The sequence below is a fragment of the Pezoporus flaviventris genome, unplaced genomic scaffold (assembly GCF_033815535.1).
Source record: "Pezoporus flaviventris isolate CSIRO_AGI_PZ_B2104156 unplaced genomic scaffold, CSIRO_AGI_Pfla_v1 ptg000047l, whole genome shotgun sequence".
Taxonomy (NCBI): Eukaryota; Metazoa; Chordata; class Aves; order Psittaciformes; family Psittacidae; genus Pezoporus; species Pezoporus flaviventris.
In genome coordinates this window covers 13,482,510-13,508,469 of record NW_026892595.1, presented here as the reverse complement: position 1 = coordinate 13,508,469, position 25,960 = coordinate 13,482,510, and the positions used below count along the sequence as shown (strand labels likewise).

The 25,960-nt window shown below is 42.0% G+C and overlaps 3 protein-coding genes across 4 annotated transcripts in view; 1 reads left to right on the top strand and 2 right to left on the bottom strand.

Moving 5' to 3' along the window:
• The window catches only part of PTER (phosphotriesterase related), a 22,603-nt gene extending 3,772 nt beyond the window's left edge, over nucleotides 1-18,831 (top strand). Inside the window, exons 2-6 of one of the 2 annotated variants that reach the window (XM_061468340.1) lie at nucleotides 6,669-7,104; nucleotides 9,216-9,481; nucleotides 12,905-13,045; nucleotides 16,342-16,548; nucleotides 18,694-18,831. In XM_061468340.1, coding sequence (XP_061324324.1) covers nucleotides 6,673-7,104; nucleotides 9,216-9,481; nucleotides 12,905-13,045; nucleotides 16,342-16,548; nucleotides 18,694-18,721 — 1,074 coding nt within the window. In that variant the 5' untranslated portion in view covers nucleotides 6,669-6,672 and the 3' untranslated portion in view covers nucleotides 18,722-18,831. Of the gene's footprint in view, nucleotides 1-3,213; nucleotides 7,105-9,215; nucleotides 9,482-12,904; nucleotides 13,046-16,341; nucleotides 17,181-18,693 lie in introns of those variants that run through there. The other variant, XM_061468341.1, reaches the window with a different exon arrangement.
• CUBN (cubilin) overlaps nucleotides 1-25,960 on the bottom strand; it is a 398,149-nt gene that overhangs the window by 96,850 nt on the left and 275,339 nt on the right. The window lies entirely within an intron of this gene.
• C1QL3 (complement C1q like 3) lies at nucleotides 17,319-25,960 on the bottom strand. Its single transcript, XM_061468342.1, has 2 exons — nucleotides 24,652-25,960; nucleotides 17,319-20,118 (listed from the first exon to the last, which is right to left on the bottom strand). The coding sequence occupies exons 1-2, from the start codon at nucleotides 25,237-25,239 to the stop codon at nucleotides 19,939-19,941; spliced, it is 768 nt and encodes a 255-aa protein (XP_061324326.1). The 5' UTR covers nucleotides 25,240-25,960; the 3' UTR covers nucleotides 17,319-19,938.

Below are 25,960 nucleotides of genomic sequence, written 5' to 3'. Positions count from 1 at the left end.
TTTGAGAGGCTGCACTTTGTTCTGGTGTCGCTGTAAGGAAGAAATCTGTTTTATGTATGTCTGGCTCAAAGCCTAGCTAGAGTAAGAATGTGACCCCCAAACCTCGCAAAGCTGGAAGGTCTATCTGTCTGCCACTAGCTGAGTGACAGAGGGAATACACAGTGAGCATTTTCATTTACCCTTTCAGGTGAACATTTAAAAGCTTTGCTTCTTGCTTGCCAAGATCCTCACCCTCGAGTGTGCTTTTCAGAGGTTCTGAAGGCAGGGAATCAATATACTGGCCATTGACGTATGTGTGGAAGTGCTTAAATTTCTCTTAAAATTTAAGTGACTTTGCTTTTAGGTTGTAGACCATTACCAGTATCACTCAAGCAGCGTAGTTGCTGTGGTATGTATACGTGCATATTTTGCTGGGACTTCTCTTTATCATTGTAGGATTGTATAAGGCTCAGCTAAAGCTCTCCCAGTTTTTTTTCATAGCATGTATTGTGACTTTATATAAAGTTTTGCTTTGGGTATCCCTTTTCACTTCTGTAGTGTCAGGGTATTTTGTTTGCTGGAAATGTGGTGAAAACCAATATTTAGCATTTCTTTTAGCTTGGTTTCTGGAGGAAATGCATGTTTCTGAATGATTTGGGGATCAGAGGAAGGTTGTTGAAGGCCACAGCATTAACCCACTACCCTATCTCTAGAACAGTGTGTTTCAGGAAAAAATGTGGTATAGTACAGAGAGATGATACTTTTAAAATATTTTCCCCAAGAGTTCTCTTGGTTTTTAATCTGTTGGCCAGATTCTGTTGGTAGGTGAGAGATTACACGTATCTGAAATGGTAAGGTTCTTACTTGCTGCATTTTCATGCAGCCACCCAAAGATGGAAAACTGCAGGTGCCCCATTAAGTGAAGAGCTGCAGCAGGTGCAGCAGATGCTTGTATGGTGTTAGGAGATTTAGAAGGAGAGAAGCACTGTGTTACCCTCCTCTCTGAGAAGAGCTTTAGTCAAAACATGAAAGATCTATCGTGTGACATAGATCCTTAGGACACAAAGCATTGCCTCCATGTTGATGCTCATGGAAGTACTAGCATGCCTTTCTCCCCTTAGTACACTTCAGCACTAGGCAAGGGCTCATGCTGTGAAAAGCTGTCATGTTACTCATTTTGCTTTGGGTTTTGTAATTAACAGAGTATGAAGGAAGTGAAAAATGGAAAACAATACACTCCTTCTGAATAGATTAGATTATTTTTCTTGCCGTACTTTTGTGAGTTAGCTTGAAGTTCAGCAAATCATGATAATCTCATAGCTCCAGTATGGGAGAAGAAAAAGAGCAGTGTCACTTCCAGCCACTGTTAATTCTGAAGACAGGGAAGAACAGTGATGACTGTAATGAGAATAATCTGCATCACCTTCAGAGAAGCATATCTTCCCTTTCTGCAGAAGAGACAGTATTTTGCCCAGAAACCTGCATTTTTTCATAGTACTTATACACCATTTCCAAATTCTGTTTTCATGGGCAGAGTAATCCAGAAGCAGTAGGAGATGTGCTATTATCTCATGTAACACAGACAACCAGTGGTGCTGTGAGAGTGCCTGTGAATAGTGTTGTAGGCTGGTGGACACCAGTGTTGGACATTGACACACAGGATGTTGCTGGGCTAAATGACAGGTAAGCCTGTACCTGTCCTGGAGCAGATGCAAGTTCAGTCCTACTGCTGCTCTCACGCTGACAGCTGTGGTGAGCTCTGCTCCACAGCCCTTGTAGCTGCACTTTCCTGACACTACGCCTGAGCAAAAAAGCCAACGTATGAGAAAGCTGGTTTTCAGGCATGTTTGTCCTGTAATTGGCACTTGTGAATACATTTTTTAGAAAGTAAGGTAGATCTGGCACACATCTGTCAGAGAAGTTAGACAGCTTGCTTGTCTGGTGGGATAGAGGAGGAACCGTGCTGGCAGCAGAGTTCCTTTCACCCTGTAAACCTCCTCAGGGTTGGCAGAAGCATGGAAGAAGAGAGAAGGAAGTTCTTTTTTTACATTTTTCCTAACACACTTTCTGCCTCTCCTCTTCCTTTGTCTTGCTAACTCTTTCCTCATCGCACAATGTTTGCATGTGGGGAATGGTGAGATAACACGGCATTGACCAACTAATGGTAATTTACTACAGATGTGTCATGTGTTTCTAATTTGGGGCTTCCCATGCTCTGTAGAGGTAGCTCAGAATAGAACTGAATGCTCTTTGAGCATTTCCTCCATCTGTAAGTATATAGCAAATGTGTGCTATGTCACATATTCTGGGACTGCATGGTTATAAAGGAAAGACCCGCTTACAGTGCTCTTCATGCAGCCAAGGCTAAATTGTTCCTAAATAGCAGCTGTGTTTAACTTTTTCTGACTATAATAAATACCTATTGAGCTATTCTTTTTGCTTTTTTTTTGGTAAATTTTTCCCACAGCAATCTGGATTTAGTGTCACTGTAATCTCACTTTGTAATGTAATGGCAATCAAATGATTCCCATGTAAGCCTAGGGAGAATCTATGCTAATACCATTAAAATGTGCTTACTGAATCAAAACAAATGCGGCGTTAGCATGTGGAAACTGTGTTTATGCAATTATAATGTTTCTGCAATATGAGATTACTGTGGGAAGCAGCTAATCCAAACCTAAAGAGACTTCCCATTACGATACCATTAAAATGACACAATGACTGAAGCGCAGGTTTCAGATGGGAAATGCAGGAACACAAATCTTGTCATCAGTATTCAGGCAAAACATCTATTGAACTCAGTGGAGTTTTTACCAGAGTCAGGAATGCAGTACCAGGACCTTTTTAGCAGCAAGTCTCTTTTCTCTTAACAGTACCCCTAGGAAAAACATTTACTTCACCAGTATTTAATGGTTGGCTAATGGCGAGAGTTGTATTTTATGCACCATTTGATTGGTTGTAAAGATTTGTCCACAGTTTATTACAGAAATGTTGAGGTGTATTTTCAAGGCTGTTATGAAATAATACAAGTTTTGGTTATATCTTAAAGCAATTATAATTTAATTTTTATCAAAATATGTAATTTTCAGGAAATACCATTTATTTCTCTGTTTATATGGTACCTGAAGCACGGAAGCCTTGATCTGTGCAGGAATACCATGGCAACACCACAGCATAAATTAGTGATTTCCTAAACCAAAATACCTGTTATTGCCAGGTAAGAGCTACCTATTTATCTTCTGTCATAGGAATCAGCACCTTTCCCCTTCCCTCAGACTGGGCTAGGATTCAGGAAATATAATTCACACATCTTATATAGAACCACCTAAAATACGCTTTTCTTGTCCAGGATGGTTTCTTGGCTCCCTCCATAGTCCTTGGAAGGAGGCTGATACTACAGAAAGTGACTTTTCGTGTCCTATTACAAACATGCAAAATAGGCTGGATGAGTTACCTATGGATATATCTTTCCATCTTGGCTGTGAAAATGCTCTTCTGTAGAAGGCAAACCTCATGTTAGATGGCTAAAGGAGGTGATATGAATTCAGTCCATGATGTATGAAAGAAGGAACTTCCTCAGAAGAAAGTAAAACATGGCATGCCAGTCACTAGTAAAGCACACAAACACTGAATCCTGTACTAACATATACATGCTTAAATTAAGCAGTCCTTGCTGCATTTAAAAGTTGCTTGCACCTAGAATTTGTTTTAAAGACACTAATTAAATTCTGTTTCCATCAGGTGAATATTATTAGGAATAATATATCATTAGAGCATTTAATCAGGGCATGCTGCCTATGTAAATGACAGCAGGAACGATATCAAGATGGTGGTTTTAAAAATTATTCCAGTCACAGGTTGTTGGTTGTCTTTATTTTTCATATTTTTATTAAAAGCTGTGGGTTTCTAAAACTGTGTTAGTAAGCAAGTGCAAACATTAATATTAATCGTATTTTTCATGCAGATAAAATTAGGCCTACTTTAAATGCTGTTAGTGTCAGTTTCTGTTTTTGTGATGCTGCTTGTATTTATAAAAATCCTTGGCCTCAATCAAAAGGTTCAGTACTAGACATTGATTGTGTAAACTCTGTGTGTATGCTATAATCTGAAATCTAGAGTCTAAAAATGAATGGGTTGGTATCTGCTATAAGAAAAACCTTTCACTGGAACTGGTAATTTCAGATCTTCTTTTACTGCTATAAGTCAGGAGATCTGTAGCACCTCAGGCTGTAAGATGATCTCACGCCTGCAACGGTAGGTCTTTTGAGTGGGCAGGCCAGACTAATTGAGGGTAATCTAAATTAGCTGTGTTGGAAAAGAATGAGTGGGAGCAAACGTTGAAAGTCAACTTTTCATTAAAGTAGTAATCTAAAAGTGGGCAAAAATTCACATTCTATTTTTTTAGTAACTGCACTATTAAATAACTAAAAAACTGAAGTGGAAATTTTTTAAGGAAACAAACTGCAATAAATTTGTGTGAAGTTTTAGTAACAGAACTTCAGTACTTACGTATTTGATTATATAACAAAATATTTATATAGGTTTGTTTTCCTAACTTGAATTTGAAATGTGTTTGAAATTCCTGAATGGATTTGAAAATTGCCAATGAACATGGGGAAAGAAAAGCATGTCTGCAATGCAGACAGTAGTTATCACTCTTTATGCTGTCAGGGTTTTACTGAATACCAGCATGTAGATATTTAACGTTTTAAGAAAAAAGGGATGGGGTGAAGCAAATGTAATGCAGTTATCATAGACTTATGTTAGGCTCCTTGCTGTGCATCTAGGAATGACTCAGATCATTGAACTTTCTCCAGAATAGTGGGTTGCTCTATAGAGCGCCAGCTTTGTTCAAGGATGGAATTAATGACTGGGTTGGACAACTTAATTGAATTGCAGCTAGCAGCAGATTCTGACTAAGACAGGTATTTTGCTTTTGATTATTTGCTCAAGAATAATATTTTCTGAAATCATGCACTTAATTTATTTGGCAAAAAATAAATCATTATATTAATCAGCCAGCAGTCTGTTCTGAGAGTAATTATTCTTCTGCCTTCTCAAACAAGTCAACACACTAGTCTAGATAGGAAATTCATAAAAGAACAGTTCTTCCTAAATGTGCTTTTACACAAGACAGTCAGTCCTTTCTCTTTCTTATGGATGGCCAAGTTTCCGTATTAAAATAACTGCCAGCACTCCAGACATCACTAGGCAGGTGATAACTGCCTTTTCCAGGGGCTGAGTCACTTGTACATTGGTACTCTTGAGAATGACTGCTGCTTGTGAGATCAAAGTATCCCCAGAGAGACCTCGATGTTCTTGTGCCCTTTGATATGTAGAGTTCAGTGCCCTTCAGATTTCAGTTTTTCTGGCATCCTGGTAGATTAACTTTAGCAGTTAAAAGGAAAATGTCCTCTGAGGGCATCACCAGTAACAAAACCATATTTATGACATTATTCACTAAAAGGGAGACAGAAATGGGAAAGACCTCTCTCTTTAATCAATAATGCATGCTCTAGTTAGTCCTGTCCTCTGGACATGATTAAACATGTATTTTGTTTCATAACTGATGATTTTGGTTGACTAGGGATTATAACTATATATCCTCAAGCCTTTGCAACTAGCGTCATGAAGATCTAACAAGAACTGGGTAGTCAGGAGTGCCCCCACTCCCCAGTGAGAAACCTCCCCCCAAATCCCAATGGTGAGAGCTGCAGCTAATTCTAACCTTCAGTGAGTCAGGCCAAGCTGGCACAGGGCAGATGCGTTTGACATGAAGCAACTGCAGACAGCAGAGTCAATGTGTGTCTGTCATAACTCATTTCAGATTCTGAGGAAGAGCATTGTTCTGTTCATGTTAAAGATGAATGTATCTTAAAGGCTGAGCCATGTAAATTGTTAGATTAAGGTCTGTTCTTAACTGATGAAATATTTGGCCAATGAAGCTGATGGGAAAATCTCTTTGGCTTCTCGCTGCTGGTTGAGGGCCACCCTGTATCTTCAGCAGCTGTTGTTAGCCTTGGGAGAGTTGTCCTGGGCTGTTCCAGACCTCTACAGTACAGCTGGCAAAACAACCTGAGATCCATTGAAGCTGAAGGAACAGAAGATTGTCCCCATCACTGCATTCCTCATACAGACGGACAGATGAGGTGTCCAAACACAGACAGCTTCCTCGGCATGCGCGGGCTACAGTGTGTCTTGGACGACACAGATGAATAAACTGAATGTACCAGGAATACTCAGCCTTGGTGCTGAGTATGTTCATGGTGGCTCAAGCTGGCAAAATCTGACAGCTGATGTCAAGCAGAGAATCCTAAATGAGCATACAGTGGTTGTTAATTAAATAGGAAACATTTCTCTAATCGTGATACTGACTATAGCGCAATAAGTGATGACGATTTCCTTTGATGATGAGTGTGATATGTTTACATTGCTAGAGTACTGATACAAGCATAGTTAGGTAAAATAAATGTTTTTCACGTTGAGCACTCTACTGGAAGTAGCATTTGAAAACGTTTCAAAACATTTCATTCAGCAAACACACAGAGCTTGTAGGTACATGTGTGTGAGAGAGGAGGGAATTCAGAAATTGTGTAAGAAAGGTTTGCTCTTTCTGAAATGTTCTTTCCTTTCTTCTTCTTTCCCAGACTCTTTTAGAAGCTGATTTTTTTTTTCCCTTTTTGTTGAAGAAAAATGCCTTCCTTGAGCGGGAAAGTACAGACTGTCTTGGGCCCTGTGGAGCCAGACCACCTTGGCTATACATTGACTCATGAACACTTGGCCATGAACTACAGCAGCAGTTTTTTGCCACCTTCTCCAGGCCAAGAGCCTCTGTCTGATGGGCCCATTGAGATGAAGAACTTGTTTTGGATTAAGCAAAATCCCTACAGCCATAAGGAAAACCTTCTTCTGTATCAGGAAACAGATGCTGTGAAGGAGGAGCTGTTGCATTTTAAAGCAGCAGGTGGTGGGACGATTGTGGAAAACACGACTACAGGAATTGGTCGAGATATGAATACTTTGAAGAAACTTGCTGAAGAAACTGGAGTCCATATTATTGCTGGTGCTGGGTTTTATGTGGGTTTTACTCATTCTTCTCAAACACAGGCCATGACAGTGGAGCAGGTAAGTCTTAACCATTGCTTCAGAGTCTCTCTCTTATGAATTATCCCTGGGTAAGTCAAAGTTGGAGAGGAATTCCAGCAAAATGGATGAAATCTAGAAGTTCTCAACATGAAAACCTTGGGAACAGCATTACTGCTTGTGTGTTATACCTGGAACAGCACTATTTGTGTGTCCTGGGATCATTTGTCAGCATTTCCAATTCTTAAGCTCTGTTTGATGAAATTTGTTATAATGCAACAGTAAAGCGGAAATAAAGTACTTCGTCTGTGGGTATCTGATACAGCACCAATTATCCTATTATTTTTACATTTTTTAAGGAAGGAGTATATCCTTTCTGCTGCTTCTGTCTTTTTCTGTTTCTTTGCTTCCCAATGAGACCACCCAGGATTTTTATAAAAAGCGTAAATAATTGTAGTATTTACAGGACAGTTGCAAATCGTTGTTCTGCTCAGGCTGTGTGTTACATCTCTGTTCTCTACCATTTGTCCAGACTTTTCAGGGCAAAGTCTACATCAGATTGTTTGTGTGGTGCCTAAGACAATGTGTTAATAATGACTGAGGTCCCCAGATATTCCTATAGTTATAAATATTCATTCAGCTTTTATTAAGAAAATGTGATGATAGCGAGAAGAGGGAAGGGAACTCTCCAGGGCAGGAGGCTGTGAATGAGATGAACAGAGCTGGGAAAAGGTTTTTAAAATCTGTCACAGTTTACAAATGAGCCAAATTAATTTTAGAAATCAATGGGCGTAACTTGAGCAGGTCTGCCAGCCACAGTGGCCCAGGCTGTGTGGAACAGAACTACTTTTCCTTAATATTCTTCCATTGTTTGAAATTTGATAACAAATAGATTTCTTGGGGCAAAGGTTTCCCTTTTGTATATGGACTGCTGGAGACCCAGAGATGTCCTGTATACAGCAGGTCATCAATATTTAATCTAGTCCAGAAGACAGTTAGTTAGAAAGGGTTGTGCAATGACTGATCCTCGATAACTGGTGGTTCCTTATTTGCCAGTGAATTTGACATGATGATATGTTTTATGATTAGACAAAGACAATTTGAGTATTTTGAGAGATGCTCTTCAGGAGAGAAGTGAATTCTGTATCTGTCTACAGAAATGGTTGGCAGACTGGTTAGACGTGAAGCAGAAGATGCGTAATTATAGGATAAATTATTGGGCAGAAGCCTGCTGTAAACTGTAATACCTTGGGCTGACTTTTTTATATAGATTAAGTATTTACTAATATGTCGTATGAGGCTGTTGAGGAGATAAGTTGTGGAGTAGAGATAAGTTACAGATTAATTTAGTTTTCTGGATTTGCTTGCAAACCTTCCTTCTTCCTTTGCTCACTTTATTCTTCCTTGAAATCATGATTTCTTTAAGATTCAAGGCCAAAGAGTTAGGTGATCATTAGTGCCATTTTGTGCTCTTGGTTCTGAATGTATGATTTAAGATACATGGCCTATTCTGGAAAAGAAAAGCTATAGTTTTTATAGCAAATTGCTTTTATTAGGAGATTCTGATGTCCTGTTTGCCTGTTGATATTTAAAAACAGGCTGATTTTGACCCTGTAAATTTGTCAGCTGAGTTTTGTTCGTGTAGTTCTGGTAAGTCAGGGGAGCTCTTGAGGTTTACATTGGCATTCACACAAGCAAGATTTGCCTGAAACTTGTCTCTTCAGCATCTGGCAGAGATTTCCCTTCTCCATCTGAATGACAAGGTTGCCTTATTCACAAAAAATTGCATTGAATTGTTTCTGAATCTGCTTCAGGACTGTGAGGCACAGATTTAAGAAAAATTAGTCTCAGCCTAAATCAGTATTCAAATTACATGTAGACCAGCTTTCTTTTCCTTTCAAACCTGGACAACTGTGTGAGTGGATACTGTTAAATCGATATGCTTCTGTGTTTATTTTGGTCTTAGTGAATGGCTAGCGTAACATTAATTGACAGAAATCAGATTTTAACCACCGTGTTTTCACACACCCAACTGTTAAGTAAGTTCAGAAAGACCTTGGGAGTATAACTAGGAGAGTGTTCATAGCCCAAACTTGATGCTATTTAACACAAATAGTATTAATAACAAAAAATGTCATTTTCCTTTTCTCTAGCTTACAGGCATTATTGTTGATGAGATACTCAATGGAGCGGATGGGACTGACATCAAGTGTGGTGTAGTGGGAGAAATAGGTTGCTCCTGGCCTTTGACTCAGAGTGAACACAGAGTGCTTCAGGCAACAGCGCAGGCTCAGTCACAGCTTGGGTGCCCCATTATCATCCATCCTGGCAGGCACAGCAATTCACCTTTCCAGCTTATCCGCATTCTGCAGGAAGCTGGGGCTGATGCTTCAAAGACAGTCATGTCTCACCTCGACAGGTAAGCAGACTGTTCTACTGTCCTGGCAGTGTTGCTGCAACCCATAGCAGCTGCAAATAGCTAGGTTTCTGTTGTGCACTGGGATCATGGCATGAAGAATTATCTTCAAGTTTACTGACTTAAAAATAACTGCTTATATAGAGCTTCATCAGCTTCCAGCTCTTCAGTCAGGATCATCTGTGAGATTCACATTGATACAGAGATTTTGGTGGTTTTAATGCTCTCTTTGAAGGCCTGGAGCAAGATTAGGACTAACTGTAGCCGCATTAAAAAAAAAAATGGAATTCCATTATTTCATGTCCGTGCACAAAAGCATTAGAAATTGATCCCCTTTCACCAAATTGGGTGGGAAGCTCTGGGCTTCTGGCATTTTTGTAAAACTGGAGCACTCTTAAGGGCCTACCGAAATCTCACAAAAGCTAATGGAGAACTCCCTGATTTGGCTGGATTCTGTATCAAAGCAGAAGGCAGATCTTTAACGTTCTTCTACCAGCCAGAAGAAATATTGCTTAAAAAGAAAATAGTTGGGGTTTAGATAGTTCTTAGCATTGCCCAGAGAGCTAACTTTTAGTTTCATTGAGAACAAAAACCAGGAGCCTCACATTAGACATGGAGAAGAATTAGGGCGCTTTTCTCTCTTCAGTTTAGAAACACAGCCTCTATTACCAAATCTGTTTTGTGTGACCTTGTGTTGCTCATGGTGAGCTGGAAAATATCCAAGCATTGATCAGTTTGGACAGTTGCTGAATAATGGAGACTGTTTGTGGTCATATGACTCTCAGCAATTGGATTGTTTGCCCTCTGTGTGAGTGTAATACAGGCAAGAGAACTGTGCACCAAATTCCTAACAGATACAGGCTCTAACAGCTTGCAAATAAAGCTACAGGTGTTTTGTATTCACACAGAGATCAATGTTTTACATGGGAATTTTTGGAGCATAAAATTCAGTATGATGAAATTTTATTTTTATTTGATCATATATGAGCTTACTTTATATATTTACCTGCATTTCATTGTATCTGTAGCTATATTTTTCTCTCCTTTTTAAAGAAAAAATGATTACATAAATCTTTTTACAATAGAGGACTGAGCAAGCTGCCTGTGTCGGTAATTGTGCAGGCATTTTGATACAACATAAACACACAGGTATGGGGTTTTGCCTTTGTATGCTGTTGTAAATCATTGAATTCAGTGATTTATTGGTGGAAAATAGGCAATGTAAGTAGGGAAACAGGCAAAACAGAGGTGCAATTTCACTAACAGCCATTGGTACACAATATGACATTTTCTTACACTCCTTCTATCATTACTTTCACACATTTGGGTTGGCATTTGCTGTAGCATAGTCTCTAAACTACTGTGAAGTTTGGCTGTGCAATGTGCACTTAACATTTTAAGTCTCCTCCAGTGAGAAGAATCCACATGGGAGCATCCCAGTCCCTTAAATGTGAGATAAATTTGTACATAGCTCCATATTTCATGTCTGCTTTGACACAGACAGAATGGTAGTTTTCAGGTGGATTTACAATCAAATGATAAGACTGTTTTTCAGTTTAGCATCTTGGAACAAAAAGTAGCAAGCGTCCTTAGTGAAACTGTAGTGTAGATAAAGGCTGGGAAGCAGAAGCTACTTGGTCTTGGCTTTGCCCATTTCTTAGGGGCCAAGGTTATAAAGGTATCTTGGTAGATATCAACATACATTCACTTGAGCAACTTTTGTTAGAAGACTCACAGCAACTGTTACGAATGCTTAGTAATGGTTTGATGGGTGTCCCTCTGGTGTTGTGTGGATGAGGTCCAAAGTACAGGATGTTTCCCTGTGTGCCATCTCCTTTCCCATGCATTCAGGGCTGCTCAGGAACGTTGCTGCCCAAACACCTAATTCTAGCACAGATATTTAGGAGTTCCAGCTGGTAACTGTTGCTGCTGCTACATCCATGTGGTTTACAAGGGGATCCAATGGATGATGAAATTACTCTCTCCTGCTCTTTGTTGGGTCAGAGCACCCAAAAGCACAACACCAGCAATAGTTTTAAAAAGACGCTTTTCTGGCTCTGATTCTGAGATGCATCATTGTGAGGGTTTTGACACCTGCACAGGATTGAATACTCTTGGCTACCATCTTCATGTGAACTGAGCAGGGCTGGATCTAAAATAACTCATTCTTTTGCTCTGCACTTTGAGAACTCATTTGGTGATAAATGTTCAATCTCTGTAAACTGTGACATTTATTTTAAAATAATGCTTTTTTATTAATTACAGTTGGCAAATTTTAGACTCCCGCTGATGGCAGGTTTGTTTCAACAAGAGTTTCTCTCTCAGCCCATCTGTTCCTCCTACTTGGCCCTGTTGTAAAGTCATAATATTGAGATTGTGACATCAGCCATTTCCATGGCAACAGACTGTGATGTCATTGTAGAGGGTAGAATTACTTTGTGTCATCAATATCTGCAGTAATAAACCTAACAACTGCCCTTTTGGTTAACTGTGCTATTCTTGTGGACATGTGTTTATTCCCTAGATGAAAAAAATTGTACTTTGGTTATAAAGATAAAATTATAATGTATCATTTGAGGGGTTTTGTTCTGGGATTTTTTTGGTTGTTTTTTTTTTTTTTGGATAGCTTATACTCTTGGCAAAAATGTTTCCAAGGAAAAAAGATATATTCCAGAGAGCTCTTACTTCAGTTGCCATTCTTTCCCATGTGAGTGACAGGTTTTAGTAGCTTTGTTTCTCTTTGTTCCTTCACTTTTCAGATCTGCTGCAAAGCCCAAGTTCCAGGTACTCACAGTGCCATTATGTATTTTGGTGAGAACATTTCCTTAAAGCATTCTGGCCAGATCCCCTTGCAGACAATGATATATTGCTGTTTTAATGACAATCTAGAAACGTCAGTGTACAGAATAGAAACTAAAGACAAAGTTGTGTATTACTGGTGTGTGATAGATGAAATGAGCCCTGGATATAGCTGTCTCCTGTAACTTTTTTGAGAAAGTAAATCTGTCTTCTGTAACTAATCCATTGTCTTTCTTAAATGTCTCTATGAATTAACCTCCTCCTTAAATGTCCTTCCTTGCTAGGTTGTCTATTGAGAGGGTTAGTGATATCAAAAGTAAGTAACTTTCCTGTTTCCATTTAAAGATTATCATAAATGTTTTCATTATTTCATGGGGGAAGAATTGGGTTTGTTTTGGTTTATTTTGTTTTAATGCATGAAGTCCCAGATGGAGGTGAAAGGTGTATGAGCTTAAGTTGCATGTGTCAAACAGGAGTCCTGTTTTCCAAAAAGGTGAACTACATCTTAGATTATTGGTTTTGTTTCTTGAAGTAGGAAGCCACAAAATACCTATCCTCTTTTTTCTTCCTGTTATAATGATTTTTTCTTCCCTTTACAATGCTGACTTTGTTTTATATGTTCCTCAGGACCATATTTGATAAAAAGAAACTTCTGGAATTTGCTGACCTTGGGTGCTATTTAGAGTATGACCTATTTGGTACAGAATTTCTTCATTACCACTTCCACCCTGAGATTGACATGCCGAGCGACAATGACAGAATTACAAGGTATCTGCTTCCATGCAGTTTAAGCTATAGCATTGCCATTGACAAATGAATATTATTGGCACTTGTTTTAAGGCTGTCACAGTGATTCTGCTTGCTGTTCAAAATTACCTTTCTTCATATTAAAATAATGACAGTTTTCCCCTGCTGCTGGCACATCATTAGAGCAGCATGTATAATTTCTTCTGTCTGCAAAGGAAGATGTAGAATCATAGTGTTGTGGAAAGTTACTTGAGAAGATCAAGAGCTTTTTTCACTTCATTCTCTGTCCTAATTCTGTGCTGATCTGGTTGAATTTTATCATTTACTGCATTTATATAGTCGGTAAAAAAGGTTGGAGATACTGGATTCGTGTTAAGGTTTGGCTTTTATTTGAAACACAGTATTGGAAAGCTAGTCCTGCTGCCAAGCATCATCTGAGCCTGTTACATCTCCTCACAAATGCAGTAAACCAGCAGAGCACATTGGTTGTCCTAGGTAGATTTGTGCTTCCATCCTGAAAACCACACTGTTTTTCTTCCAGGCACTTTACCATCTCTCCTTCCCCTCTCCTTTTGCCCTTTCTCTCTTTCAAAAGGTGTAATTCCCATCTCCTCAGCACTCCTATGCTCCTCACACTCACAATGTGAAAATATTGGCCCCACTGGCAGGATACCTCTTCCCTGCTGCTTGTCAGCCCATGCAGTCTCAGCTCAGCTGCACAGCAAATCTGTTGTGCTGTGCTAACACAAGGTATTGCCAAGGAGATGCACTCCTTGCAGAAACTGTAAGAGAGAAGGTAGGATCAGCTGGGAATGGGCATCTCACTCCTTCCACGCTGGAGGTGGGAGCCTCCTCTGCTGTTTGTCCACAATGTTCGTGTGCAGTGAAGTGGCAGGTTTCTGAGGGTGGGCTGCCATCCTGCCTGTGTCTTTTTTTTCCTTTCAGAATTCCTTGATTGGAAACATTTGGTGATCCTTGATCACTAATTAAGTAACTTTTCAGCTTTCACTTACATTTCAGACACAGCTTCCCTCCCCCTCATTGTCATATTAACCTCAAAACTAATCTTCTCTGTTTTCAGACTGTTCTCTTCTTAAGAAGGTGTCATGGTTACTATTCCACTTACTGCCAAGTGTTTGCTGCTGCTTTTCACAGGAGAAATCCTATCTCTGTCTTAACAGGGCTCTGAGTCTTGCACTTGGTATTTTAAACTGTTGCACCAAATACACCATTTTCACATTTAGAATGGGTAAAGCTGCTCCTCTCCCCTGTGCCTCCCCCCCTTTCCTGTGCCATGGGAGGTCAGCGTGTGCACAGGGCTGTGAGGAGTGTGTGTAGAAGAATGGGGTATGCCGTGGTTAGCAAGTGTTTGTTCAACCATGGCAAAGTTTTCATTCCATCCATGATACTTGTTCAGCCATTGATGTCTCTCCTTCAGCTTTCTGGCATTTGAGTATCTGTTGCAGCAGGCTGTTGATAGGAAGAAAACAGAAAAAGTGTTCTGATTGTATGGTGTGAGTATGCGCATTTGAGTTAGATGTGCCATTAAATGGGTTTTGCTGGGCTTTTGATGTATCCACACTGGATATAGGATGACAGTGGCAATCATCTCCTTAGGGTTTGGTTTTTGTCAAAACTGCACCAGAGAAGTGGAAGTCAAATAGACATTAAATATGTTGATGAAAATACTGAAGAGAAAATATATATTTGGGTCTTGTCTATTCAAAACGTAAACTCCTGTAGTCGTGCCATACGTACTCAAACACAGTTTAGCCATGTGTGTACTTCCATATTTTTGCTGCAGCCTACTGTCAATGCAAGTAAAAGAACTGATTTTTTTCAGGGGCAGTTTTTCCTTGAGTCAGAAGCAAGTACTAACAAAACTTACAATAATGAGCAAAAAGCAAGAATGAGTACGGGATATAAAGGACCATATGCTTCCCAGCCCCTGAAATTCATCCAGACATGAAGGGAGATGATTCTAAGATGTTTGGTCTGCAAAAAACTTAGTCACTCCAGTGTCATTGTTCTTACTCTCTGGTTGGCTTGTGGTCTGTCTGAATTTTAGGCTGGAAAAGATACTTGTGATGTTGTAATACAACAGTATACATAGTGCTGTGCACTAAAAAGCACAGCTTATGGTAGGTTTTTGGAAGATGCTCATATTTTACCAAGTTCTATCTTACTTGCCTTTTTCCTGCTGCCCATATTGATTTGATCCTGCTGCATGTATCTCCTCATAACTAATTGTAATAAAACCTGACAGTAAGGGCTTTCAGATACGGTGTAGTTCCTTATAAAACTGGTATTTGCTTTCTTGCTGTTCAAAGCACAGTCAGGAAGTTAAGAATTAGAATTTCACAGTGCTGGCAAATAATAGAGTTGGGTGCCTTCATGAGGAGCAAGCACTTCCTAGGTCCGGTCTGTCCATCTCTGCATTAAATGCTGCAACCTACTGCCGAACTAAACTGAAGCCTAGTGGGAAACATAACAGTCATGCAGAACAGGAGTTTAGACACCCACTGAATAAATTTTAAAGAGTGAGCAGAGCAAAGGATTAAGTTTACCAGGGTGAAAAGTGGAACAGAAGGGCTTGTGGCGGGCTTGCTACAAGGCAGTGACCAGACGGATTACTTCTTTTTCCAAGCTGACTTGTCATTTTGCCAAGTCCTTTTTGGCTGGGCTGTTGTACTAACTCCTCTCATTTCCTGACAGATGCACTGTGCAACACCTGTCTTATCTTCTTTAACAAACATCTTTGAAACATGTTTGTATGATAACTGTCTATATGGAATGTTTGCTAAATGGGAATTAACTAAAGATATGGAAGTATTTGTGTGATTGAGCTGGGCTTCTCAAAGGACCTGTCACACACAGAGTCTGGTCATTAACAAATGTAATGGGACTAGCGCTGTGAGAGCAGCAAGAATTAACCTGCTGAGAAGTTTATGTAGCAAGTTACTACTTACTTGTGTATGTAAAACCCATGTCTCGTGCTTCGTGATGCTGAAGCTCTTGAATTCCTCCACGGACTTAATGGGGCTGGGAATGCAAAGTCATGTACCAACTGCAAAGTGTTTCCTTTCTCCATTTTGAGATGTGGTGGTATGTTTCCAGAGGTGTTTGGGGTTTTTTCAGTCAATAAATTACGTGTTTTATTTTCAATTGCATATAAGGAATATGTCTTCTGAGTAGCTGAAAATAAGTATTTCCATTATTATACAGTCCAGCAATGAGGAAAAAGAGTAAATCCTGCTCAGTTCTATGCTGTTGCAGTGGGAGCCTTTCACTGACAGGTATGCTTTTTACTTTTGCAGGATTCGTATGCTGGTCGATGAAGGCTATGAAGACAGAATTCTGATTGCTCATGATGTGCATACTAAGAATAGGTTGATGAAATATGGAGGCCATGGATATTCACATATCCTTAAAAATATAATTCCTAAAATGCTAATTAGAGGCATATCCCAAGACAAAATTGATAAAATACTCCTAGCAAATCCAAAGCGGTGGCTGACTTTTAAGTAAGAATAATGAATAAACATTCCTATTTTATAAGGAACCTTGATAAAATTCACGTTTGTTTCAGGAGAGCAGTCATTTTAAAACATGGTTCTTTTCAGAGAAGCTGGAAGTTACTAGTTAGATGTGAACAAACTGATTATGATTTTTCTCTTTAATGAGAAAAACTAATATATATCCTCTCTGCATTTTCTCCTTCTTAGAAGTCTGTCCATGAATAATTTACTGGATATGAGCCTACCTGCAAAATCTTTTCTACTGAAATTTTAAAATGATTGTTTCTACAGGGTAATCTAATACTACTATTAAATGTTACCCAAAGTATTATTGAAGATGCATCATCTGGACTTTGAAGGAAATTAGAGTTTTCAATTAAATTCTCCTTCTCCAGGGGGGCGATTTTAATCCTTGTAATATTGACAATGTTCTAATTATCCTTACATTCTTTAAATAATGCTTGCTAAAAGATCTGTGACTTCTGTGTAGCTTCCACAGACAACAGAAGGCAAAAAGAATCTCAAGTAATTCTAAAATGATATTGTTTCTTTCTAGTTTATCAACTTATTTTTAACTGAGAGTGCAAAAATCACGTGGAAAATATATTTTTGAATAAAGCAATTTGATGACTTCTTAAGCTATGTGTGTTATTGTGGATGTCTTCTTTTAATTGAACCAATTTTTTATCCTGAACTTTTGGCATCTCACAACGATCATGTGAAACGTCTCGCAGACCAGCTTCTCTTTTGTAAGGAGGCAACACCAAAAGTCAAAATGTATTACATAATACAGTTTTAATGAGTTGTAATAGTTATAACAAAGGTTGTGATATAAGTCTTTACAAATCAGTATATCAAGATATGATGAAAAAGGAAGAAATGTTTGCCTTCTATGTGTTTTTCACATAAAGTGTGTTCTTTGCTCTTGTCTAACTTTAACCAGGGCAGGTGATTTATCCAAAAAATGGTCTTATGCAGTAGCAGTGTTAGCCTCATTTCAAAAACTTCTTCAACTTGGACCATATCATCTGGTAGTATTACACTTTTCCAATAGATACCTTAGTAAATGCACATTGCAAGCTGTAAATGATCTCTAGCGTGCTACGCTACTGTTGAATACTATGTAAAGAATCTGTAGCTACACTGCTGTTGTGAGTGTACTAACCAGTGAAAGCAGCCACGGAGCGAACAGACCTGAAGTCTGTTACACATCTGTTAATAAAATACATTACCTTGTAGGAAAAAAAACAACCCAGGAACAATCACTGCAATGTACGGGTATAGGTTGGCACTTTGTCATAAAGTAAAAGTGTTACCAGCCTGGTGAGATAATAAACAAGGAATTGGCAGCACAATGTCCCTTTATAAATCCTAGCTGAGTTAGACTGGATCTGTCAGCCTAGACTAACTCAATACTTGTTTTGAATTGGACAAGTCAAAACAGGAAGAGTAACACTTTCTGTTTAAAATAAGCTTAACTCGTTCAAACAAGAGATTTTCTGAGAGATTCATAAAACCTTTTACTGAGCAGCCAGCATCAGAGAGCTTTTTTGTCACAGTGGCAGACACATTCAGCATCTTAGTACAGATAAATCTGAGTCTGTACCCTTAGTATATTAGACAGGGTTGCTTTTGGCAAAGTACATGAAACAGAAATGCTGGGGGTAGCTTCTATTACTCTTTAAGAAGTTATGAAAATGTTACCTTCATTTTGCCAAAATGTTAAGCAACATAACCAACTGTGCTAAGGAGCTTATTAATTATCCTGCTATAATAATTTCGGTTTAGAATGAGATCTGCAAGTTTTAACCTGAGAGAAATAGACTGCCTCCCCTCCCCAAACCAAACCAAATAATAAATCCGTTTTCTGAATAAAAATACTCTATGGACATTACTGGTATTAACTGATTTTAAAGCATTTTTATAACTATGCAACTCATAATGCCTGTGTTTAGTTTAATTCTCCAAGCCATTAATCCTTTCTATGGATTAAACTTTGAGACTTTATATATATCTATATATATATTTATATGACTGAGAAAAATAGGTTTTAATACACACTTTTTTTTTTTTTGCATGTAAATATCTGCTTCTTTCTTTGCATATGTGTTATCATTTTTGGTAATATGCTTATTTGTGTCCATTTCATAGGCACACCTTACTACAAACCGGTAACTAGCTACCATGGAAAAGGTCTGTGTGACAGCATTTTCTCACACGTCAGATCTCCCATTCTTCCTTTGTAGGAATAAGCCCACTAACATCAGTGAGACAAGACACCTAAGACAAGTAATGTTTTGACCCATTATACTCCTGCGAAATTCTAGTTGAACGTCTGCAGTATGTTAAGTCATAAATATTTTATTAGAAATTGTACCCAAGTACAGACTAAGCGCTAAAAGACTAATGACAACTAATTGCTGCAAAGGAAACACTCTACCTTAGTCTGAGGATGTGGATGCCAGCCTTGCTAAATATTTACACTACTAACCATCAGGAATGGGCCTGTAAGAATTGTCTAAATATATATATTTACATGTTTACAATTTAAAGGCCAAATCATCTTTTTTTCCACTAATATCAATGGGAGTTTCGCCATTGGCTTTGGTGGAATCAGGGATTTGGTCCAATAGAATAGTTCATATTCTATTTTATATAGCTGTATTTTTCAGGAAGTAAGAAAAAGGAAAGGTTTCTTCTATCCCTTTTCTTTTAGAACACAGTTAAGGGGAAAACAAAATTTAAACAACTCCACTGGGTTGATTTGATGTCAAAAGTCTAATGTAAACCTACAAAGCAGGAACATCGAGTTAAGGCTTGAAGCTGATTAATTTCTAGTTTTATGTAGAAGGATAAGAGAAGTACAAGTGAAACAATTCCTTTGGAGAGAGAAAGCGTATTTTGATTACCCCTTCCTTTTATTGGAAAATCATTCCTTATCACACTACGAGTGGACTCCAAGCATCATTGTTAGCAAGTAAGTCACAAGAACCAAAGCTGAAGTATGGATAAAGCAGCAAGATCATAACACATCAAAGTATCATATACATTGAAAAAATACCTCAGCGTCCTTAGGTGGTGTTTTATTTTTCTATAAAAATTTGCTCTATGTACGACTTCATTCACATGGACACTGACAATGAGGAAGTATTTGCTTTGGCGGTACTGGATCGCACATCTGTTTAACTTGTTTTGCAATTTTTTAACATAAGGTTTCTCTGTGTTGTACAGATGTGAATCAGGTAGCATTCGACTTTCCCCCCCCCCGCTAGTGAGGTGCTCGATGGTCTCTCTCTGCTGGGGTGCTTGTTTCATTGACTTTTGCCACGCAAATCCATTGCTTAGAAGAGCAAGCTTCATTTTTGGACTGGTTTGGTGGGTCTGTTTTACTCATTATCAGTCAGCATAAATAATAAATCCAGAAAATGTGCTGTATTTGTTGTTGTTTCCTCCATGTGCTTTTCCTCCATCTAATTTAATGTAAACTTCATCTCCTGGCTCCAAATGAAGAACCACGCTGTTACTGGCATAGTCGTAGTTCTGATCAGCATCCTGAGCAATCGCACTAGCTCGAACCTACATAAAATACATAATGAGTGGTTAAGAAAACTCGGATAATTCTTCCTGCATGGTGAAATTAAAGCATATCTTCAAATGTTTTATTCAGCATGCACAAGTTGCCACATTAAATGCCTGGCAACATATACTGTAGTTCTTTCCTACGGTTATTGCTTATTTTCTCCTATAAAACAACCTCTGAAATGAAAGCAGTAACTAAGAACTATCCTTTCTCAGTCATCTTATTAATACACAACCACCACCTGCACTCCTGTAGATGTTTGGAGACTTTTTAAATACACGCGGAATAACAGCTGGAGTTGGGACAACTGAATCTGGTCATGTGCCAGTTTTACATTGGCATTGCTTTTCTTTGAGTGGGACGAGTGATTGACACTGGTGAGGATCCGCAGTGAGGCCCTGTTGATAATACCTGGCTGGACTTTTCCCAGAGGTGATTTATTGTTGTACTACTAATGGCATTATGCTGCAAAAAGAATACAAAACATCCGCACCCAACCACACACACACTCCAGTGCACACAAAGCAGGTAAAGAGCCTGGTCAGGGTTTGGGGAAACTGCTATTGCCACATTTCAGCGAGCAAAGGTTTAATTTTGGTGTGGTTTAAGAGATGCAAATGTGCAAAATCACACACAAGTGGCTCTTCGCACTAGGAGGTTTTGGGATATACAAGTCACTGAGGGCTTTTCATTTGCACCTTTCACTTAAACCTAATTTTTTTTCTGCATTCCTCCCTTGCTATTCCGCTGCTGACTACGTTTGACATTACTAGCAAACGGGAAGTAATCTGTGATTTCAAGATGCGTGTTGGTTTCCAGCACTGAATAGCCCGTGCCATTGCAAATCTCCAAATCATTTATATATAATTTGACCCTGTTCAGTAAAATATTTAAACTTAGTTGTATGTGATTTATTTCAGTGTAACACATCATCTGCTTGGCTTTGTTCTAGCATAGTTACAGAGCAGTAAGTGATTTAGTGGTCCTGCAAACCTGAACTAAGTAATAATGCATGACTTGGTGTACTATATGTGGGATTTTATCTGTTCTGAGTTGAAAAAATAGGCTATAACTCACAATTTTCAATGGATTCCTTTCAAAGTTTAAATGATAAATTTCCAAATTAAATTTTCATGTGATAGGATTTCACATTAATACTGAAACGTTCTTTTACCACACGGGTTCTTATGGCATTATGGAGCTGAAAAAAATCACAGTAGGTGGAAATTCTTTATACATCCTGTAAAGAGAGGGAGAAAGACTTACAAGGCTTGCAGGGGTGTGACAGGCTGCAAATTTAAACTGATACACGGCAGGATGATAAACCCCAACTATTTCAGGATTTCTTGGTCCTGAACTGCCTGGGATTGTTACAAAATAGACGAGCTATTTTGCTGGTGTTTAAGCAATAATTATTCTAAGCACTGGGTATTTCCTCTGGATTAATGACAGGCAGGGTGGAGTTGGAAGTCTGGGCCATTAACCCTGGAAATACCCTGCAAAGGAAATAATGGGCTGAGACACTCGCTGGGAAGGTGAGAGTGTAAACAGAGGGGGTAATGGGAAGGAGAGAAAAGGCTACAGGTGAGGTAGGAAAACTTTCATAGAGAGCTAGTGTCTTGCATAGTGGCAAACAAAATGGTTAAAAGTACATTCCAGATTCCCATTTACATGGTAATGAAGTGCTACTTCTGTGGATTTGTCTAAAATGTTGTGCTTCTGTGGATGGTAAAGGAGATATCAAATTGCATTAGTGACTATCTTAAGGGAGTCAACACATGGTCACTGACTACAACAGCAATGAATATTTAATTGTTAAGATTCTACATACAGTACATACTGGCTGAAGAGAAAAAAGGAAAAAAGACAGTATTGAAAGTCTAGAAACCAAAGTACCGATCTTCCTGCCCTCTGCATAGCAATAAATGCCCTCTATACTCTACAGTGCTATTCTTGGGGGTTTTACCTGCTTGTTTGGTTAGCCAGAGCAAAGGCTAGGAGAACAGTCTCAAATGAATTCTCTGCTGCAAAACGGTAAATGTATCTCAAAATGAAACGGCTAATGGGCTATACATTTCAGAAGTTGCGTGCAAGTTCTCTCATGAAGCTATGCTCTCAGGTTGCACACACATACTAAATAGTGTGATCTAAGGTAAGCTGTGTGATCTCAGTTTACCTTAAAGGTGAGATCAAGCTTCATAACCATTAAAGAAGGCAATGTGTTAACAGCAGAGACCTTGAGGTTCTACCTGCGCACTGCTTAGGGATGATTTGTTCCCCCTGTAAGTCATTCACTTTTCAGGGGTTTGGTCTTTTCATTGTTAGAAAACACCGGATTTATAATGTGACCTTTGTCAGACTCCCATTCAACGACTTCCTTCCAAAATGTCTGAGCTTTCTCACAAATAATACGCAAAATTAACCGCTGTCAGATCAGCGTTTAGTGTTTCAAGCATAAATCATCATCAAAAGGAGGCACTGCTACATTAAAACTATGTATCAATTTTAAATAGTTTGTATTTACCTAAACTCTTATCTTTGCATAGAGAGATACAACTATATACATAAAGCCTCTGCCCTTTCTTGCATTACACACACACCCCCCCCCCCCTTTGAACTGCTGCGAGATTAATTTGTCTCATGGCTGGTACTGGAAGCAGTTACATTTGGGAACGATTAGACTTCAGGTTCAATGCAATAATTGAGTACTTTTTAAAATGTGCTGGTGTGTATTTTGTTCAGGGTTTGGGTAAATAAACACTTTAAAACATTATAAATGGGGGTCAAAACCAGAAGAATGTTTTAATGCCAATAAAATGGTATCCTCTAGGTGGAAAATACTGCCTTTGTCTGAAGAAATCGAAGTGAGTAGGTAGCGATGTACTTCTCTTTACTAGTCCTGCTTTATCTGCTGTGGTAGTATTTATGGTGGACATTTTCTAATTTAATTAATTGCTGCTGATGGCCTCATTATTCTGGTTCCTTGGTACTTCTGAGGGGCCATAAACAGAAGGTTAAGTGCTCTATTAAATGAATTAACCGGCCGCCGTCGCTCCCGCCTGCGCCGAGCGCCAAGGGCCGGCGGGCTGAGGGCTCCGCTGATCTGCGATGCTCTGCGGGGACGGGGCGCACCGGCGAGCGAACGAACACGGCGGGGACACCGGATCAACCCCCAGCCCAGCCCGCCGGCGGGTGAACAGCCCGGGCAGAGCGCCGGGTACCCCAAACTGGGACAGCCTGCAGCCGGCAACCCGCTGCGGGCCGGGACAACCCGAGCGGGGAAGGACCTGTTGAGCGGCGGGTCCCTCGCCCTCCTTCCTCAGTGGAGGCCGGGGAAGCACCACGGGGCTCCCAGAGACGCGGGGAACCCCGTGCTGCCCTCGGCACTCAGGGCAGGAGGCATGGCGGTATCGCGAAGCGCTCTCATAATTAGAGCCAAGCTCTCTGTCTGCGAGCAGCGCACGGAAGAAAGGAAAAATTGCGAAGTACGCTCCTCGGGGGCGATGTGACAGGCACGGCCCCTGCGAGCGCGGTGCCAACCTTCACCCTAATTAAAATGGATGATTCCTCTGTCTCTCAGACGCTAGCACGGCTGGGTCTTTAATTATTCCGAACGTTTCCCTCCTGTCGGGGGTGCCGGCAGACCTCGGGCAGTGGCTGTGTGTCGGCCCGCCGCTGGGAATGGTCTGCGGGCACCGTGCTCTCACTGCTACCGGCTTTCCCTGGCAGAGGGAGACTTCGCTCCCAGCAGGGTCTGAGCGTGTCCAAATCGGGCGTGGGAGCCCCGTCCCGTGGGTGTCTTCCTCGCTCACATCTCACCCTTCCCCACGCAGGATCACCCCTCTGAGCTCACCGCCTCCCCCGGCTCTTGTTCCTTCTCAGCGAGATTCCGCTCCGTGGGGGATCTCCTGTCCCGCTCGCACCCGCGGGAGCAGCCGCCCCCGACGCCCTCCGCTCCCGGAGCGGCATGCTGCGGCTAGCGCTTCGCGGCCTGCGGCCGACACTGAGAACCGGACGAGGGAAGCGGCCGGCTTCCAGGTGCTGCTCTGCCCGAGAGCGGGCTCGGACAGAAGGCTGAGAGCGGGAGCCAGCGGCGGGACTCTCGGGGGAAAGAGTGCTCTGAGTCCGCATTCACCCCGCGGGCCGGCGGGGCAACCGAGGCGGAGCCGGCAGGGCCCCCGTCGGCTCCGGAGCAGCGAGCGCCCGCTCCCCTCAACTCCCCCAAGGGTTTTCGCCCCTCCCCGCCAGTTGTCTTCACGGCGCCCACTCCCTCAGGGAGCCCGGCTTTCCCTCTCTGGTGCCGACTCACAGAATGATCAGGGTTAGACGGGACCTGAAGATCGCTTAGTTCCAACCCCCGAACTACCCCAATGCACTTTCTTGGGCCCGCTTCCTCAGAGACCCCGTCTCCCCACGGGTGCCTGCTCCCCTCACGGTACCCGGCTGCCCTCAACAAACCCGACTCCCTTCCGGTCTCCGCTGCCCTCAAGTCCCCTGCTCCCCGCGACATCCCCCGTCGCGGTGCCCACCTGGTTGTTCTTGCAGAGGTCGGCCCACATGCTGGTGCCGTCGCCGCCCCGCATGAGCACATGGTAGGTGAAGAAGTAGATGCCGGGGATGGAGCAGGTGAACTTGCCGGTGGTGGGATCGTAGTGGTTGCCCAGGTTGGTGACGACGTCGTCGAACTTGAGCACCTCGTAGCCCTCGTGCTGCCGCTTGAGGCCGGCGTAGAAGGCGATCTTGGGCACGGTGCTATAGGTGGCGGCGCTGATCGCCCCAGCCGCGTTCAGCCCCGGCGCGCCCGGGGGACCAGGCAGACCCTGCCGCCCCGGCTCGCCCTTCTCACCCGGCGGCCCCACCGGGCCGGGCGGCCCCGGCTCCCCCGGGGGGCCACGGGGCCCCGCTTTGCCCGGCCGTCCGGCTTCCCCCTTGGGCCCCTGGATGAAGGTGGGCAGGGACTGCATGAGGCCGCGGTCGGGCGTGGCCGCCGTGCTGGGCGCCTTGGTGCCGCCGTAGGGGTCGCAGACCATGCGGCAGGTGCCCAGCATCTCGTAGTGCGCCGAGGTGCCGGCCGAGCTGACCAGCACCGGGATGAGGATGACCAGCAGCAGCACCATCACCACCCCCAGCGCGCCGGCAGCGATCAGCCGCCGCCTGCTGCCCACCAGCCGGCTCAGCGCAGGGCGATCCTCTTGCCTGCTTTTGGACAAAATCTTGATGGTTGGCGGGGGACCTCCTCAGAGCCGAAAAACCGCCGAGCCCGCCCGAGCTCGGCTCCCCTGGGGCTTCGTCGCCCTCCCGCTGCCGGTGGCGGCGGGGGCTTCAGCGGGTCGCGGCTCCGCTGCGGCCGCGGGGCGGGAGGGAGAGCAGAGGAGAGCAGCGGAGGGGAGGGAGCGCTGCCGCCGCGCCCCGGCCGCCCGCACTTTTATGCTCCTGCTGGCGATCGACTTTTTTTTTTGCAGGCTGTGCCAGTCTGAGTCAACTTTCCCTGGAACTTGCCTTTCCTCTCGCGATCGCCCCGCTCGCCTCCTCGCTTGCTCGCTCTCTCCTCTTTTTCCTCCCCTCGCACAGACGACAGTCCTCAGCGGGGACGCGCCTCCCGGCAGCCCCGCCGCCCCGCTGCCCGCCGCCGAGAGCCCGAACCGCACCGCCGCGCCGGAGCCCGAGCCCGAGCTGGAGCCGGAGAGAGAGCGGGATCCTGCCCGGGTGCCACCTGCCAGGAGACGAGGAGGCTGACGAGCGCGCTGGAGCAATTTATAGGCACCCAAAAGCGCAGGGGAAAGGGGAGCTGCTTTGGCATCTCATTCCAGCATCTGCTCTGCTCTTCCCACTCACAGA

Excerpts from the sequence above, each read along its gene's own strand:
- C1QL3 (XM_061468342.1), bottom strand. The coding sequence starts at position 25,239 with ATGGTGCTGCTGCTGGTCATCCTCATCCCGGTGCTGGTCAGCTCGGCC. Across the intron at positions 20,119-24,651 it reads ACCTCTGCAAGAACAACCAG|GTTCGAGCTAGTGCGATTGC; the intron begins GTGGGCACCGCG and ends TATTTTATGTAG.